Genomic DNA, 15,412 nt, shown 5'->3' with positions numbered 1-15,412 from the left:
GTACCAAGAACCTCTTAGAGCTGGAGCCCAAGCTTCAGCAGCTTCTCAGCTCTCTGCTTTAAAATGTGAAATCAGTTCCACTCAAGACTGACTGACCAAACCTGGAAAACCATCTGCGAGTATCATCATCATCACTAACATCTGACATCAGATGCCTCGCCAAAGAGAAGCAGTTCTAGTCATCGTAGAGGTTAGCGTGATATATGTGTTCGATAATTTAGTATGATCCTCAGAGGATGTTATAAAAATTTAAATGGCCCTCGATTGGAAAACGGTTCCCCGCCCCTGCACTAGATGAAAAGTTAAGCGTTATTACAAGTTGATACATCCTTTCATCCTCTGGCCACGATGAGTGTCTGTACCAAATTTCATAGCAATCCATCAAATAGCTGTTAAGATATTTCAGTCTGGACCAAAGTGGCGGACTGACTGACATTGCCATCTGCAAAGCCATTCCGCTAGCATTGCTAAAAACACTATAGACTACTGCAGTGGGAAAACACAACCAGACACAAGTTAAATCTTGGAAAATTCGAGGTTGTGGCTGCTATGTTTATTTAATATCAGCCATTTTTCAGATCGTTACTATTCCATAAACTGGTTGGTAAAATGATCAATGTGCACTCTAAGACGGGAAAAGCCAATGTGGTAAGCTCTGGCATCCAACAGTTGCTGTGAACACGGAGAGGAAAATCATTAATGCCCTTTACCACATGTCACGATACCAGGACAACATATGACTCGAAACACAAGGGGAAGAAATAATTGTCCCAAGCTGCAAGGGTAAGCTGGGGCATTGTGGGTTTACATTGGGTGTTGAGACCTAGCAACTGCACTCTGGTCTGTGGTGGACAGAATAAAGAGGCCAGACGGAGGGAGGGGAGTGAATAAGGAGGCTGGGCAACAGGGAAGTAGGTGGAGACGACAAGAAACAAGGGACAAGATACTACAGAATGAATAGTGTTTAGAGGGGAGCACAACAAAAGAAGAGGCACCCCCCAGAGTAATATCGCCTGACCTCAACAGTCTCTCCAGCATGCCCACAAAGCCAAGAATCCTCACACAGGAAGTTCTCCACAGGCTGCCCTTTGTTCAGAGATAGAGTCATGCTAGAGTGTGGGCAGAGGTTCAGTCTTTACACTCTCTCATATCCAGAGCTACGGCCAGCCTTGGATTTGGGACAGTGACACACATACAAGCTTGCCTTTGCCCACGCACTCACACACCCACCCCAACAACAACAATTCTGAGAAAGATGTGGGTGCCATCATTTGCATTGTAATGCCTTGATATGTATTCTCGACTGTTTAATATGAATAAATGCTGTTTGAAAATGAACTTGAAAGAAAAATCAACAAGAAGCCAATGGGAGGTTCACTGGGAAAGCTTAGTGCCTCTCTGTTCCTGTCGGCACAACTTCAAAAGAGCGAGAGACAGACAGAGAGGGTGAGAGAGTGAAAGAACAGATTGATGGAAAGGAAGAAGCACGAAGAGAGGAAGAGGTTGGATATACATAACAAGTAGAAGCAGAAAGATAGAAAGCCAGACAGAGAGAGAGAGAGAGAGATGGTGCATGAATTATAATCACCAGGGGTCGGACATTCTGTATGTGGCAACTAGAGGAGAAGAAAGTGAAGGGATTAAAGATTGACAGAGAGAGAGAGGGAGAGTGAGAGAGCGAGAGGGAGGGAGGGAGAGAGAGGGAGAGACAGAGAGGGAGAGTTGGTGCATGAACAACATTAGAATTATCACATGCTATGTGGATAAAACAGTAAGTATTGTGTGGGAACCGAGGTGGCCTAATCTTGTACGGAATGATGCAAACTCCCAATAGCTGGAGAGCGTCCCATGAAGCAGGAGGGAGGGACAGTCGTAAATAAGAACCTCTACCCGCCGCCGTCGCCACCACCTCTCCCTGTGCAACAAGGATTTAACCCCCCGACCGCCGCCAGCCAGTCTGTTCGCCCCCACACAAAGCTACAAAACACTTCTCGTGATGCAACACGTAAAGTAGACCAAGAGTGCCCTCCCCGGCCCCGGAGCCTCCAAAACAACATGGCTCCGCCACGGGGGCTACAACAAAACAGCACATCTGGATGTCAGATTATAGAGATAAGCCTGGCAAAAGGGCAAGGAGAGCAGAGAGAATGAATCATCTGGTTTAAAAGGATACCAGCACAGATTCTCATAGCTTGCCCCAATGCTGGATGACTCCTGGAAACAACTTCAAAAAGATAACCAACTACAGGCTCCATAAAATACAGGGAATGAACGTTTTCTCCTCTGCCATTTAAGATAAGGTAGAAACACAGATAGGAAGATTATGTTGGTTATCTTTTAATGCAGCTGCACTTGAAAGTAATGCACTGATATGACCAAATAGTCTACAGGTAGTCTAAAATACTCCACTGCTGCATAGAATGATGAAACCTCTCTTGGTATCCAAAGACATGTCTTATTTAGTGCCATGCTATGTTGACATACAATAGAGGTTCACTCTATATAATCTACATAAATGCCCATAGTCATTCATCCGTACAATACAATTTTGCTGTGTAAAAACAGTCAGTTTTTCAAAAACCAAGAACAACAGGCTTTTTAGCAGCTTGATGACCATGCACTTTTTTTAGTTTATCCAATGGGTTTTGCAAGGATTTTAAAGGCCAGCGAGGTCAGAGACCGTTCTCAGCCCATCATAGAGGCATTGCAAACTTTAATCGAAGTTGAAACATGAAAATTACCAGAAAAAAACCCCAAGATGACAAGTCAGAAAACAGGCCAGCACGGAAAGCTCCGATCAACCATCAACTCGTATTTGCTTGTGATTTGCCACAGTGGAAGCCAGACTGTTTGCTCTTGTGTTACCCTGTCTTTGTACCTAACACACACAAAAACAGAGAACCGTCCTATAAAGCCAGTTATTCATTCATGTGTCAAAAAAAATATATATATATTTATACCACTTGGAATGCTTGCATGCCTAAAAAATCATAAAAAATGGTATCTTTCCACCGGAAAGCCTTTGAACAGCTTTGTGATGGCAAAGTCAGTATACAAAAACCTAAAACTGGCACCAAGAAACAACAACACTATTTCACTGTCAGGGCAGAAATACCTCCTGCAAAGATGTTCTGAAACTCGTCCACAAATTCTACCCCCCATCTTCCACCCACCCTGCTCCCACAGAGGAAACATGCCCTGTTTGTCTAAGCTCACCACATCTTCCCTGCAACAAAGTCAACAAACATGCATGGGCACATACTTGTCTAAAATAGAGGACAGTTCTGATCCCTCAACAATGACAAAGGTTTTTGGATCCACCCATGTGTAAGGATTAAGACAGGCCGTAAACTGTTTGGACTCTGTGCAAATCCACGATGGCAGCTTTGGACAGGTTGGAATGAAGGGACATGATCGTGTACTGTAAAAGATCATAGCCATGTATTTGGCTATGGTGGAGTGGAGATCAGCAGACACTGGACGCTTGGGAAAGCGCTGCTGCTAGCTGTTGCGAGCTGTGAAGAACAGAGGCGCGCTGAGGTCATGAGTAAACACACAGGCTCGTCCAGAGCTCAGAAGAGGGGGGGGGGGGACTGGAAACACATCTGCTCTGCCTTTGATCCAAACTTCTGCGGCCCAGCACGCCACTCACCTCAGCTGCCCACTCTGTGCCTGACTAGAAAACAACGGCCACAATCCTAAACACTAGCTCTTCCTTCCCATGCTGCCCTCCTCACTGTTGGTGCTGACTCACAATGGGAGCAACTTCTTATGAGGGACTTGAATCTTCAAATGTCAAGGAAAAAAAAAAAAATTTTCTAAGAGATGCCTTATGTTTGCTTCCCACGGTCATTTCAATGGCCCTCTCCCTGCAGACCAACAGTCAGTTGGTTTCTAGACTGCAACAGAAAGAGCACTTCAGGTATACACATCAGATATTCATTTCTTAATGAGTAAAATGTCAGATTAGGATTCATTTTACTCAACAACTCCTACACATGACGGTCACGACTTGAAAGGCGCCAGTATCTGAAATCTCCCCATTAGTTTCCGATGATGTAATTTAAGGCTGAATCAGACAAGTCACGTAACTTTTTAAAACCTGACAATCATGCTGACTCATGCAGCGATTGGCTGCATTATGGAGGTATTTCTTTGCCTTTTTGAGTATAGAATCTAGTGAGACACAATGAATGACTTCTAGAGAGAACTGTGTCATAGAACAAGTAGTGCAGCAGGCTTTTTAACCCAACACTTCTGCCTTCCGCCATGGTTGGACGGCATATTGTACAAACCAGGTTGTTTCAAACAACCCCCACCTTAAACATGCATTTAAATTTGCTTAAACCTGCTTGGAGGTTCAGCTAACAATTACTCATCCATTAAAGCTACACTGTGTAACTATCTTACCTGAATATAACAACTTCAAAATCACCTTGATGGTACACTGACTTGCAATAGGGAGACTATGGCTTTTGTCCTTCCGACTCTGCGCCCCCAAATGCCTGCTCTTGCGCAGTCTTGGCGCTACACGTGGCGACGGCCGTCTGTGGCATGTCAGATATGTTTGTTCTTTTTTGTTAAATGTCTGTCTTTAATTATAATGTGTTTTCTGTTGCGGTTGTATTTGTCCGACAGTTGCCACAGAAACAAAGGGAACTTCCGAAAGAACAGCAAACAAAACTATGTAACTTGGGTGAGCGGGTACGATCAGCCGCGAGTGGTGCATAAAGCTGTATGGCACTACATCACACACCACCAACTATGTCGGTGAAACTGGATCATATTTTATGGAGAAAATATTTTCCCTCTGATGTCCTCAGTTGCTCTGCCTCAACTGTCTCTGATTTATGGAGTTTCATGATGGATAGATAGCTTTACTTGTTGAAAAAGTAACTGCTGTTAGCTATAGCTGACATCAGCTAGTTAGCTCAGCTAGGCATACAGCTAACTGACTTTGCCCAGACTGGAATGGAAGCTTGGAGTATTGTGGAAGTGTTGGAGTTTACACAGCACAGGAGCATTGGGACCGCTGGGAGGAGGAGGTTTTCAGGCCCGAAGTGGGCAATGCTGGTGGGGAATGGTGCTAGAATGGGCACTGGAACCAGAGCTGGGTGAGAGGGCAACTAAACCTCAGCAGCCTCTAAGGACGTCATGACAGAGGTGAAAATAAACCAAAGAAGACATTGACAGAGGAAGCTAAGAGGGGAAAAAAAAGAGAGGCCAGGCAAGGTTAAACGGCGAACTGGCTTTTAGTCAATTATAAGAGGACACGACAAATGCCGAGATGCTTGCTGTTGGGCTAGTAAGTAATATTAGCTTGCTTGCTTTTTGTCTTGTGTTGTAGCACTTGCTAGATGTCTGGCTGCGTTAGCCAGTTAGTTCTCGACTAACTAGGTTTTGATCATGAGTAATGTATAAGTATATGTATAAGTGAATTGCAAACCGAAATTGCAGGGATGTCGAAATTGCAAAAAATACCTTGCATGATGTTGCTTAAACTGATTTTTTGTGAACATGTTAACACTAATGTTATTTCCATCAATTCCTGTGGGAAATATCTGTCTTATTTGCTGCTAGATGCTCCAGTACGTTCACCAGAGCTTTTTGCTGAAACGTGATGCCAGCTGCTGCTGCTGGAAACGGTGTCGATGAGAGCTGTGAAACTGAACCAAAACAGTCAAATTGCGGCTGTAAAACCAAACCAATGTGCTGAAAGACACTGCGTCGACCAGTTCACCCAGAGTTGGGTGATGATTCTATGTGAGTTCGCCAACCCTTCCACATGACACATTGTTATTTGATCCACTGTTGCAAAATGATTGATTATCGCAACAAATGTCATTGGTTTGTACTTGCCCTTGATGGTCCGCTATGCTGTTTCATATAAGATGTGATAAATCTGCACCTTCAAACTGTAGCCTGAGTACAAAACATCAATAACAACTGACATCCTGGTTCCTACTACACTACTGGAAATGACTAAATCTCACCATTTCTTCCACTAACTGAACCACAGCTGAAAATATGACGCACGGTATACAGGAGACATACAGCATGCTCCAGTGTGGGAGAGAGACACTGGCTTTCACAGGACATAAGGCCAACCATGATGTCACCTTAGTTCCCTCACAACATAACCCCCTGACCTCGTGAGAAGTGCTAATTTGATGAGTCTACATTTCCACTGTGGTTAAGGATTTTTGTTCAACAAGTCACACAAACTGATTCCTAACAACAACCAACTGAAATACAGGGAAACGTGGCATTTTTTTTGGGACTAGCAGGCTCCTGCTGTCAAGAGTTGTGGGATAAAAGACCCCTTTTTAAACATATGACCAACTTTGACAAAGACCCCATTAGACAGCAACATTATTATGCTGTACATCACTTGTGATTCACGGAACAAACTCTTTTCATTTAGATTTTTTACTTTCTTGGCAACATTTTGTTGAAAAAACTCCCTTCCTGACAAAATAGAGCAGAGCAAGGGACGTAAACAAATAATTGTTTTTGTCATGTGAAAAACTTTAGCCTTGCTGTCTGGTATCTTTCCCTTACAAACCACGTTTGAGGTTGGGCTAGTGAGCGCTCCACCACAAGACTCCCACCCTCCAATTCCCTCTGCTTGTACTGTATGAGCCCAGAGAACCACATCCTGAGGATAGGAACGCAATCGACAGCAATGCCTCCTTGAACTGGAAAATTGGTTACACAATCTGAACTTTTCACTGACGACTGTGTTGCTCCACTAAAAATATTACAATCACTGCTTTCATTGGAAGCCAAACTGTGGAGAGTGCAGAGACATTTCAAAGGGAAACAATAGCAAAAACCCCATAGAAAAACAGCAGGCCACTGATCATGGGATGTGATGGGAGCGATGTCTGTCCTTGATGTGAGTGCCAAGGTGAGAGGCTCCACCACCATTTCCCAGAATACTCCTGGGAATTTGGGATCAAATGAGCACTGACCAAAGGATACTTGTCTGTAATATGAATGGACAAAAAAGAACTACAGTAGTAGGTCTTATGACATGGGCAACAGTGTAATATAATATACACAGTATATACAAGTATGCACCGAATACAACTTTATCTGAGTCGAATCGCTCAAGACATGTGACATTTAGCTGCAGACAATCTGAATTCTCCCTTAAAAACCCACAATCTACGTGTAACAGAAGGATCAAGAGTGTTGTTATAGTATACTCTTGACTATAAGAAAATGATTTATTAATGATATAGTATTCTTAATGTATACTGAGGCGGTTAAAGGTTAATAACTGCAGTGCCACAAAATTCTACTTTTGGCTGATCCCTGCTACATTTCTCCAAAACAGATCGTGAGCGTCTGAAAATTATCCTGACTTTCTTAAGATCTAAAATATACAAAGCTTGTTTTGGCTATAAATTTACGTTGAGGTTTAAAACAATCCCACGTTTGAATTTGACAAAAAAATAAATCGCAGCTGGGGTGAACTGGCAGAATGTGGGAGCAGGAACCTTTTGAAGAAGGGGTGACTCTGCAGCTTTAGACCCCACCTCACTTCACCCAACCCCCCGCCATCCTCTTTTTTTCCCCCTTCACGAGGTCTCTGAAAGCCCCTCCCAAACAGGAGATCATCATATATAAAGTGAGAGCACAATTTGGCAACACATCCCTATAATAGCACACAGACGCATGCAGGACTTTTTGCCAGGCGACTGGAAGAGGAAATAGAGGAGCATAAACAGCACTCACTGCGGCCGGGATCGGGTTTCCATGGTGTGCTGAGGCATCCTCTGGACAGCTCACACACACAACATAACGTTCAGGAAACACACGCAAATCTGATGGCAGGCAAAGAAACAACACAGACCGCGCTAGTTAATAACGTGGGCTCACCTCTAATTATGAGTCAAAGTCAGACAGAGGGAATTGTGGTGGAGGTTTGAATTTACTTCTACAAACACCAAGAATTTACTATGCCTCAGACCAAGGAGAAAATGGCAGTTTACAGATAATTGCAGAGCTTTATGAGCCACGTTAGCAGCATGAAATATTAGAAAATTTTATGCTAACAATGGCTCCTGGGAGTCATATGACAGTTTCATCAGATTCAAAGGCAAAGACCATGTATAAAAACAATACTATTACATTCATTATATGAATGAATGAATTCATTTGATGCTCAAAAACAAATATAACACAGAGGATGAAAATACAATCAAGCCTGAAGGCTTTTTTCCCTTGTGGTCCTCTAATATAACATCTAACACAGAGCAAGATAAAAACAAAACAACAAACAAGACAAGCGAACACATTAAAATCAGCATAGAAATAGAAACAGCAGGGCAGCTATGACAACATGCTCATGTTTTCTTAGGCATGAAAAGCTCAAATTAAAGTTGAAAATGCTACATGGTTCTTTGTAACCGTTTTTTAAGGCACCCTCAAATACGTTCTGTGAAACACTCAATTTGAGATTTGTGGGTAAATTATTCCACTGTGCCGCTGAACTGTAGAGAAAGGTTTATTTATTAATGTTTTTTTTCAATTCTTAAAGGTATGAGGTCTGCCAAGCTGCCTCTTGTAAAGTAGTTATGATTGTCTTTTCATAATGAAAGTAATTAAGTGCTTTAGTACCATTTGTATATACAGTATATTAACAATTTTGTAAGCGAGCAGCATCTCATATCATAATAATAAATCAAACTGACCGCAATATATTCAATATCTGACCTAAGGCCTGTGACTTTGCTTCCTACATGTAAGTCATTTGTACTCTTTTTCTCCACCTCCTGCATTGTCATGAGTCAGGTAAAAAGTCTCATTTTCAGCCTCAGATTCCTTCAAAAGGACTTAAAACTTGCCATTTTATGATGTATAATTAGTCATCAGAAGACTTAACCATCTGTTTTATAGCTAATAGAATTTTTTTCATGACCTAACCACTATGTACAGCTAACTCAATGGACCGAATTACACGACCTTTGACCCCAGGAGACTAGGTCTAATTTGATGTGTAACGGACCTGCTGAGAGAAGCCATCATCTCAGTCTGCAGCAGGTCAGTGCTGCCTTAACATCCAGGCCCCTAGGGAGCAGATATTAACTTTACTGACAGGAAGAGAGACATGTTGGTCCCATGAAAAGGTGGTCAAGGTTCACAGGCACTCGATGAGCCATGGAGATAGATTCTCACTGCCCTCCGTAGACAGCCCTCCAATCTGTCTCTCTCCCACTCTCAGTAGCCTCTCAAGGGAACCACTTAATGGCTGCCTGTTCTCAACAACACCCCGAGCAGGTAGGGACAGGACATAAAAACAAGTGAGGGGGAGAAAAGTCAACATGCAGACCACAGATGACTTGCTCCTTCTGTGGGAAATTTGGCCGAGTTATAATCATTCAGATGTCTATTTCTGATTCATTTGAGTGAGAACTGAATTATTGAAAACATGTAGGTTACATACCCCCATAGAGCTGCTTGGCAATACATCTGAGGTTGATGTGCCGCTTCAGAAAATTGGCGACTAGATTGAAGTTTTTCCCTATAAAAAACAAAAGAGAAAAACAGTTTGTTTGTTTGTTTGTTTGTTTTTTTAAAAAAGAGACCAAAGCAAAATGAGTGTACATGTAAGTGCACAGTTTGAAAGCTTTTAGATAGGACTTTCTGGATGGTGTGTGCTGGCATTATTCAATTCACCATATCACAAAACAGCCACTGCTGGCAATTTAATCCTTTTCTGGTCATGCATATATTCTTCAATCAGAGGACGTGGTAAATCTAAGGACAAACTATGAAAGGATTCTTGATCCAATATAAAACCCTTCACATGATGAGTTCCAAAACTAGCACTACTTCCATCACATGCTGTGGAAACAGGCTATGCTAAGCTACGGCTTAAAGTGATCTAGAGATCAAATTTGTAGGAACACAGCAGCTCTACTTCCTTAACACAAAAATCAAAGCCCATCCTTTTTCATTATTGTACTGTGGCTCTACATGCTCAGATACATCCCATCAATTTCCAAAACCAGCTAACTCATTCATGGTGTGAGAAACTTTTCATTTCAGCTCTTATTTAACTGACCTCCCAGTTTGGCACGAGCAAAGAAACCATGGCCTGGGCCTCTGCTCTATTTGTCATGGAATGTTTGTCATGGTATGTAAGATGTGCTGGGCAGAAACAGTGGCCTGTTGCCTAATCTGGTAGGAATTTGTTGACTTAAAGCAAGGGTCTGGCTAACACGCTATGCAGTTGTTCTTCGTAAACAGAACAACAGTGCTGGGAATCTGACAGAGCATGTTCACTCGCTGGTACCTACTTAGTACCCTTTTCCTCTTTTTGATGCAGTGACTTTACCACCACCTCTCTATAATTTTTCATTCTTATTTGGCATTCTCTAATTGCTGTTGCCATGTTAAAACCTCATTAACTGCTAATTATGGGTAGTTTTGTATTTTAATTCCAATTTAAGGATTACTTGTCTTGCATAGTTTGAGAAAAATACTGACCTCTTGCACTCAAGGCTCTTTCAGAACTCCCTGGATAATGTCAAATATGCACTGTCATCAAGCTAAAAACGAGACTGTCTTTGCCTGTTTGTCTCTGAAAAGCTGACATTTTTGAAGAGGTTTTCAGCAACAACCCTGTCAGTCTCTCATCAATAAAACTAACACAAGCCTCCTTTAAAAGCTGACCTACACCCAGGGCAAATATGTTCCACACTGCATTAGCACGAACATACAACACACAGAGCAGATAGCATGTTAACAGCATTGGCCCACACACAAGTGTGAGGGGGCCCTCGTGAACATGTCTCTCTCTCTGTTAGCTGATGTCATCTCAGCACCAACTCAAAGCATGTAATTATCGTCTTCAAAAAGAAGCAGGCTTGTGATTCTTTGGATGATGACGTGCAATTACGGAGACAGTTTGCCACAAAACTGCCACAGGTATACGCCTAAGTCCATTTGCAGTGATTAATGGCACCACCTCGGCTTTCGTTTTCTCTGTGCTTGTGGTTAAATTAGCAGCCAGGGTCACTACTTTAGCGAACACTCTTTATACTTCAAAAACATACAAAACATACATAAATGAATAGAGGAATAAATTCACAAGACCATCAAATCTCTTTCAAACTAAATAAGCTCAGCCTGTCAACTAAAAATAAATCCTTACAATGAACAGCTGAGTCCTGTGCAAATGAAACTAAAGTGAGAAATGAACGGGTTAGTAAGACTTTTGAAATATGGATACCTGTTTGTTGCTATGACAATAGGCAATTAAAATCAATATTTTCTAAAGATAACAGGGTAGCATTGTTACCTAGGTGACAGAATGAAACACTTGTCAATTTAGCACCTATGGGAATAATTCTGATCCCCAAAAGCAATTAAGTGGAAATTTAGCCTACAGCAAAATTCACCTTAGTCAAGATATGTGAAAATACATTACAATCTCTCAGAGACAGAACAAAAACAGATGCATAATCTGCATAATAAAAAAGATTTTGCAAGAATAAGTATCAATTTTGTGTGAGACCTGGTATTGAATGACAGTGCTTTTCTGTCCTCTCGCTATGCATCAGTTTCATAACGTGTTGATACCATAAAAAATCCTACATAAAGTAAAGGTTTGGTATTTTTCAGTTGTGAATTCTTTGCACTCGATGACTGCCTGAAGGGTAAAAGCCACTGACACCAGCTTGGTAACTTGTCTAGTGGCGCTCTTCCAAGCCTCTAATGCAGCCATCTTTACTTTTGGTTGTTTGGGGGGGTTTCTGGGGCTTAAGTCTAATCTTCAGCAAGTGAAAAACATGTTGGATTGAGATCAGGTGGTTGACATGGCCACTCATAACAACAACAACAAATGTGTCACTGTCCAAATTCTTAAGGACTGCACTGTGTGGGTTGGACATCTAGTTGAACTAGGAGACACATGTTAATGTGAGTAAATACGCTATAGGAGCACCACTCTCACTGAACTGTCTTTAGAGTTGGAGTCCTTGGAAGCCTGTCCCTTTAATACTTGGCATACATAAAATATGCAGTAATACTGGATAAGCAAACACACTTTTAAATAGAATGCTTTATTAATCCCAAAGGAAAACTGCATTAACACACTGTATGGTATGTTGAGCATGTTTGTAGTTAACAATAGCTGCATTCCTTTATTGGGAAAAAAATCTGATTTTCTGTTATTCTTTAAATAGCAAAGCAGTGATCATCACCCATTCTGGATGTCTACCCAGAGAGAGAGAGAGAAAATGTAGATCCGTATCTTTGTTTTCTCTGCCCATTCTGGGTTCAGGAGGGACCAGGAAGCAAGCATCTTTCATTGCACATTCATGGCTTTCTATGTTTTTAGAAGCTTTGATTTAGTTCGTTTAGCCTCATGTCTAGCTCTGCAACTATTCTCATTGCAGTCCCTGGTGGGCTGAGCTTGCCAATTCCCAGGACAAGTTTGATAGGGACGTCTGGACGCAGAGTTGGGAACCAGAGCAACACCATGGCCCGAGACATCAGCTGTTGCTCCAACTTTATAACGTCCTGCACAGCGCAGAGTTGCTCTTGGCCCTCTGCCCGGGTTCTCTCGTGCTAAGCTTACATTCATGTTTCTCTCTCACAAACAGTTTGCTAGTGCCTCCTCTGGGAATGAGTGGCCCCTTTCTGTGGCAACTGTGGCCTACAGTGGTGCAATACCCAAATCTGCAGAGTACAGACTTTAAAGGGTTTCATTTGTACTTCCTTCTAGAGAAGATGGTCTTGCTTAATTTTTTTGAAACCCAATGCACAACAATATTATGACAGGTCAAATCAAACAGTAAACAAGCCAGCACGCCATGTTTTCAGAAATGTGGTAGATAATACTGTAACCGCTTGTATGGAGAGTCCTCTACCATCTTGTAAAATACCGCAGGACAACTGCAGAAAAGAGACACAGACTCCACAGGGCTGGTGCCAAGACTAGAATACTGTACTTTCGAGACACAGACACACAGACACACACAGACACACACAGACACACACACACACACACACACACACACACACACAGACACACACACACAAATGCACGCACACAGCCCTGCAGCTTTCACCGCTTCCTGGGAAAACAATGAGAGGAAAGAAAAGTCAACAAACCAAAAGGCATCCAGAGTGACTAGGACTGTAAAATGGAACAGACAGGGGTGAGAGGCATTCAGACCAGGGTCAAAGGTAAAGCCCCAAGGAACAGACTTCATTAACTTCAGTCATATCCTGAGGAGATCATTAAAACAGCCATAGAAAACATAGCTTATTCCTTCTCACCATCCGCATTCCTGGCAGCCCATGCTGCCGTGACTCCTGCAGGAATCCATAAGAATTTCTACTCTGATATGGAGAATTTTCTGGAGTTCCTTGCAGGTCCTGGACATGCACAACACTCAGGGCCTTTTACAGGAATACCTCAGTGAGTGTCTTCACAATGCATTTACATGCACCTGGTAACTCTGAGCTGTCTGCTCGGGTTACCTGATTTCGTTAATGTAAAGGAGAAACCAGTTTGCCCGAATCAGGATAGAAATCAAAAGAAATCCCATTTAACACAGCAAGACTTTAGGCCTAACTGGGTTTCAAACAAGATGTTTTATCAAAGCAGAAGTGCACGAGTATACTTTCAACACATAAGCAAAGAACCATCATGGCATCAGTGCCAACGAATGAAAGGTAAGATGATAACTTGTACGGATGCATCCTTGTATGCAAAAAAAGTTAAATCGCAAGCCTGACCAAAATTAAAATGGGAATAAATAAGTCTAAATAAGGTGGTTTCCACCAATGAATGGAAGGTTATTTTAAAAACTCAGGCATGTGCACAATAAGGAAAAAATGAGTGGCCACTCAGTCAGTTAATCCAAATGTTTCCACCAAAAATGAAAAACACTCTCCAGGCTGCAGTATTATATATCATTAATGCACTTAAATTATGCCAGCACTGCTTCAAAAACATGGCACAGAGAAGGATGAGAAATCTGATTACCCGCCAGCTGCATGTAAACGCAGGTTTTTCAGTAACTTGGTTATTGCAGTGCCTTCTCAGATTTCATGCCGTAACCTGATTTATGCCATTAACCACGATTCGAGTGTGCATGTAAATGGGGTGACTGTATGTCAGGAGAACTGCAATTCCCACGCAACCCCTTTATGAACAGGAGTTGAATCAGCAGGACAGTCAGACATCAGTGCCTGAGAATCCTGCTCTTTTGACATCTCTGCTTTGATGTGGACCCCCTCCCTCAGCCCTCAAGTGTGGGTGGAGAGTAGGGGGCTTAGAGCGATAGAGAGGGGTGGAGTGGTGAAGGATGAGAGAGCATGAGGAAGTTACCCATGTGTAAGTGGGGGCTTTCCTGGAAGGACATCACTCTCTGTGTGTAACTGTAACTACGGCCGTAGCAGAGCACTGTGCCTTATCATCCTGCACAACGTCCACCTGAAACAATATTTGCACATGAGTGTTCAATTTAACATTTGGGTGACCCCTTCATCGCAGTTACAAAATACGCCGCAGCATGGTAGCTCAGGCCAACCCATAATGCAGCATGTGACTAAAGTGGTGGGGAGCATTTTGGAGCACAGAACAATTATCAAGGGAAAAAAAAATGAGTTCTCAGAAACATCTGATGAGAGAAATGCACTCACAATACAAAATGTCATATTTAATCATCATTATATCTTAATTAGTCCAAGAGGCCACAAATCTCTGAAAGCACGGCCACTGTTTATATTAAAAGAGCTTTCAGAATGAGGACGATGCAAACTGCTTATTTTGCATTAAGCTCCTTTGGATTAATGTTGTGCAGAGCAGTTTGTGGACTTGAGTTGTGCACTGTGCTGGTCGTTTAAAACTCGACACAAAGTCTTATTGGGAGCAGGCTGTCCCTGCTTGTTGGGTTCTCTGCAAATTAGGTTTGCAAGTAACGATTATCGATTCATCTGCTAATTATTTTCATAATTAATCAGTTAAACATTTAGTCTATTGAATGTAAAAAAATAAAAAAACGCAATTTCCTAGAGCCCAAAGTGACGTGGTCCAATCAACAGTCAAAAACCTCAGTAAAACCTTAAGTTGACTCAAGATCTGAGTTTTATTTAACATTTCAAAAAAACATTTAAGTGATGTAACGCACTGACCTTGTGCGAACAAAATGTGCCTGGAAAGCCTTAATGTCTAAAATTAAACTGGGCTGCTGTTGCTAAGGCCATCCTAGGCTAGCCTTTCCTGACAACACAGGGCAAATTTGGCACACAGCTACAATGACATCTGTCCTCAGGAAAAACCACAGAGCTCACAAGAGCACACGACACAGGCCCACTTCTTTCAAAGCAAAAAGCAGAGAAAAACAACGACATCTTCTGAAACGTTTCAGTCATTCCTAAAACA

General features: G+C 42.2%; 1 protein-coding gene across 1 annotated transcript in view; it reads right to left on the bottom strand.

Moving 5' to 3' along the window:
• The window catches only part of LOC121614157 (SLX4 interacting protein), a 34,474-nt gene that overhangs the window by 4,238 nt on the left and 14,824 nt on the right, over window positions 1-15,412 (bottom strand). Inside the window, exons 5-6 of the mRNA XM_041947952.1 lie at window positions 9,455-9,532; window positions 7,744-7,832 (exon numbers count right to left, since the gene is read on the bottom strand). Of these exons, the coding sequence (XP_041803886.1) occupies window positions 7,744-7,832; window positions 9,455-9,532 (167 nt within the window). The remainder of the gene's footprint in view (window positions 1-7,743; window positions 7,833-9,454; window positions 9,533-15,412) is intronic.

Source organism: Chelmon rostratus, chromosome 11 (genome assembly GCF_017976325.1).
Source record: "Chelmon rostratus isolate fCheRos1 chromosome 11, fCheRos1.pri, whole genome shotgun sequence".
In the NCBI taxonomy this organism is placed as follows: domain Eukaryota; kingdom Metazoa; phylum Chordata; class Actinopteri; order Chaetodontiformes; family Chaetodontidae; genus Chelmon; species Chelmon rostratus.
This window is presented reverse-complemented; position numbering and strand designations above follow the sequence as displayed.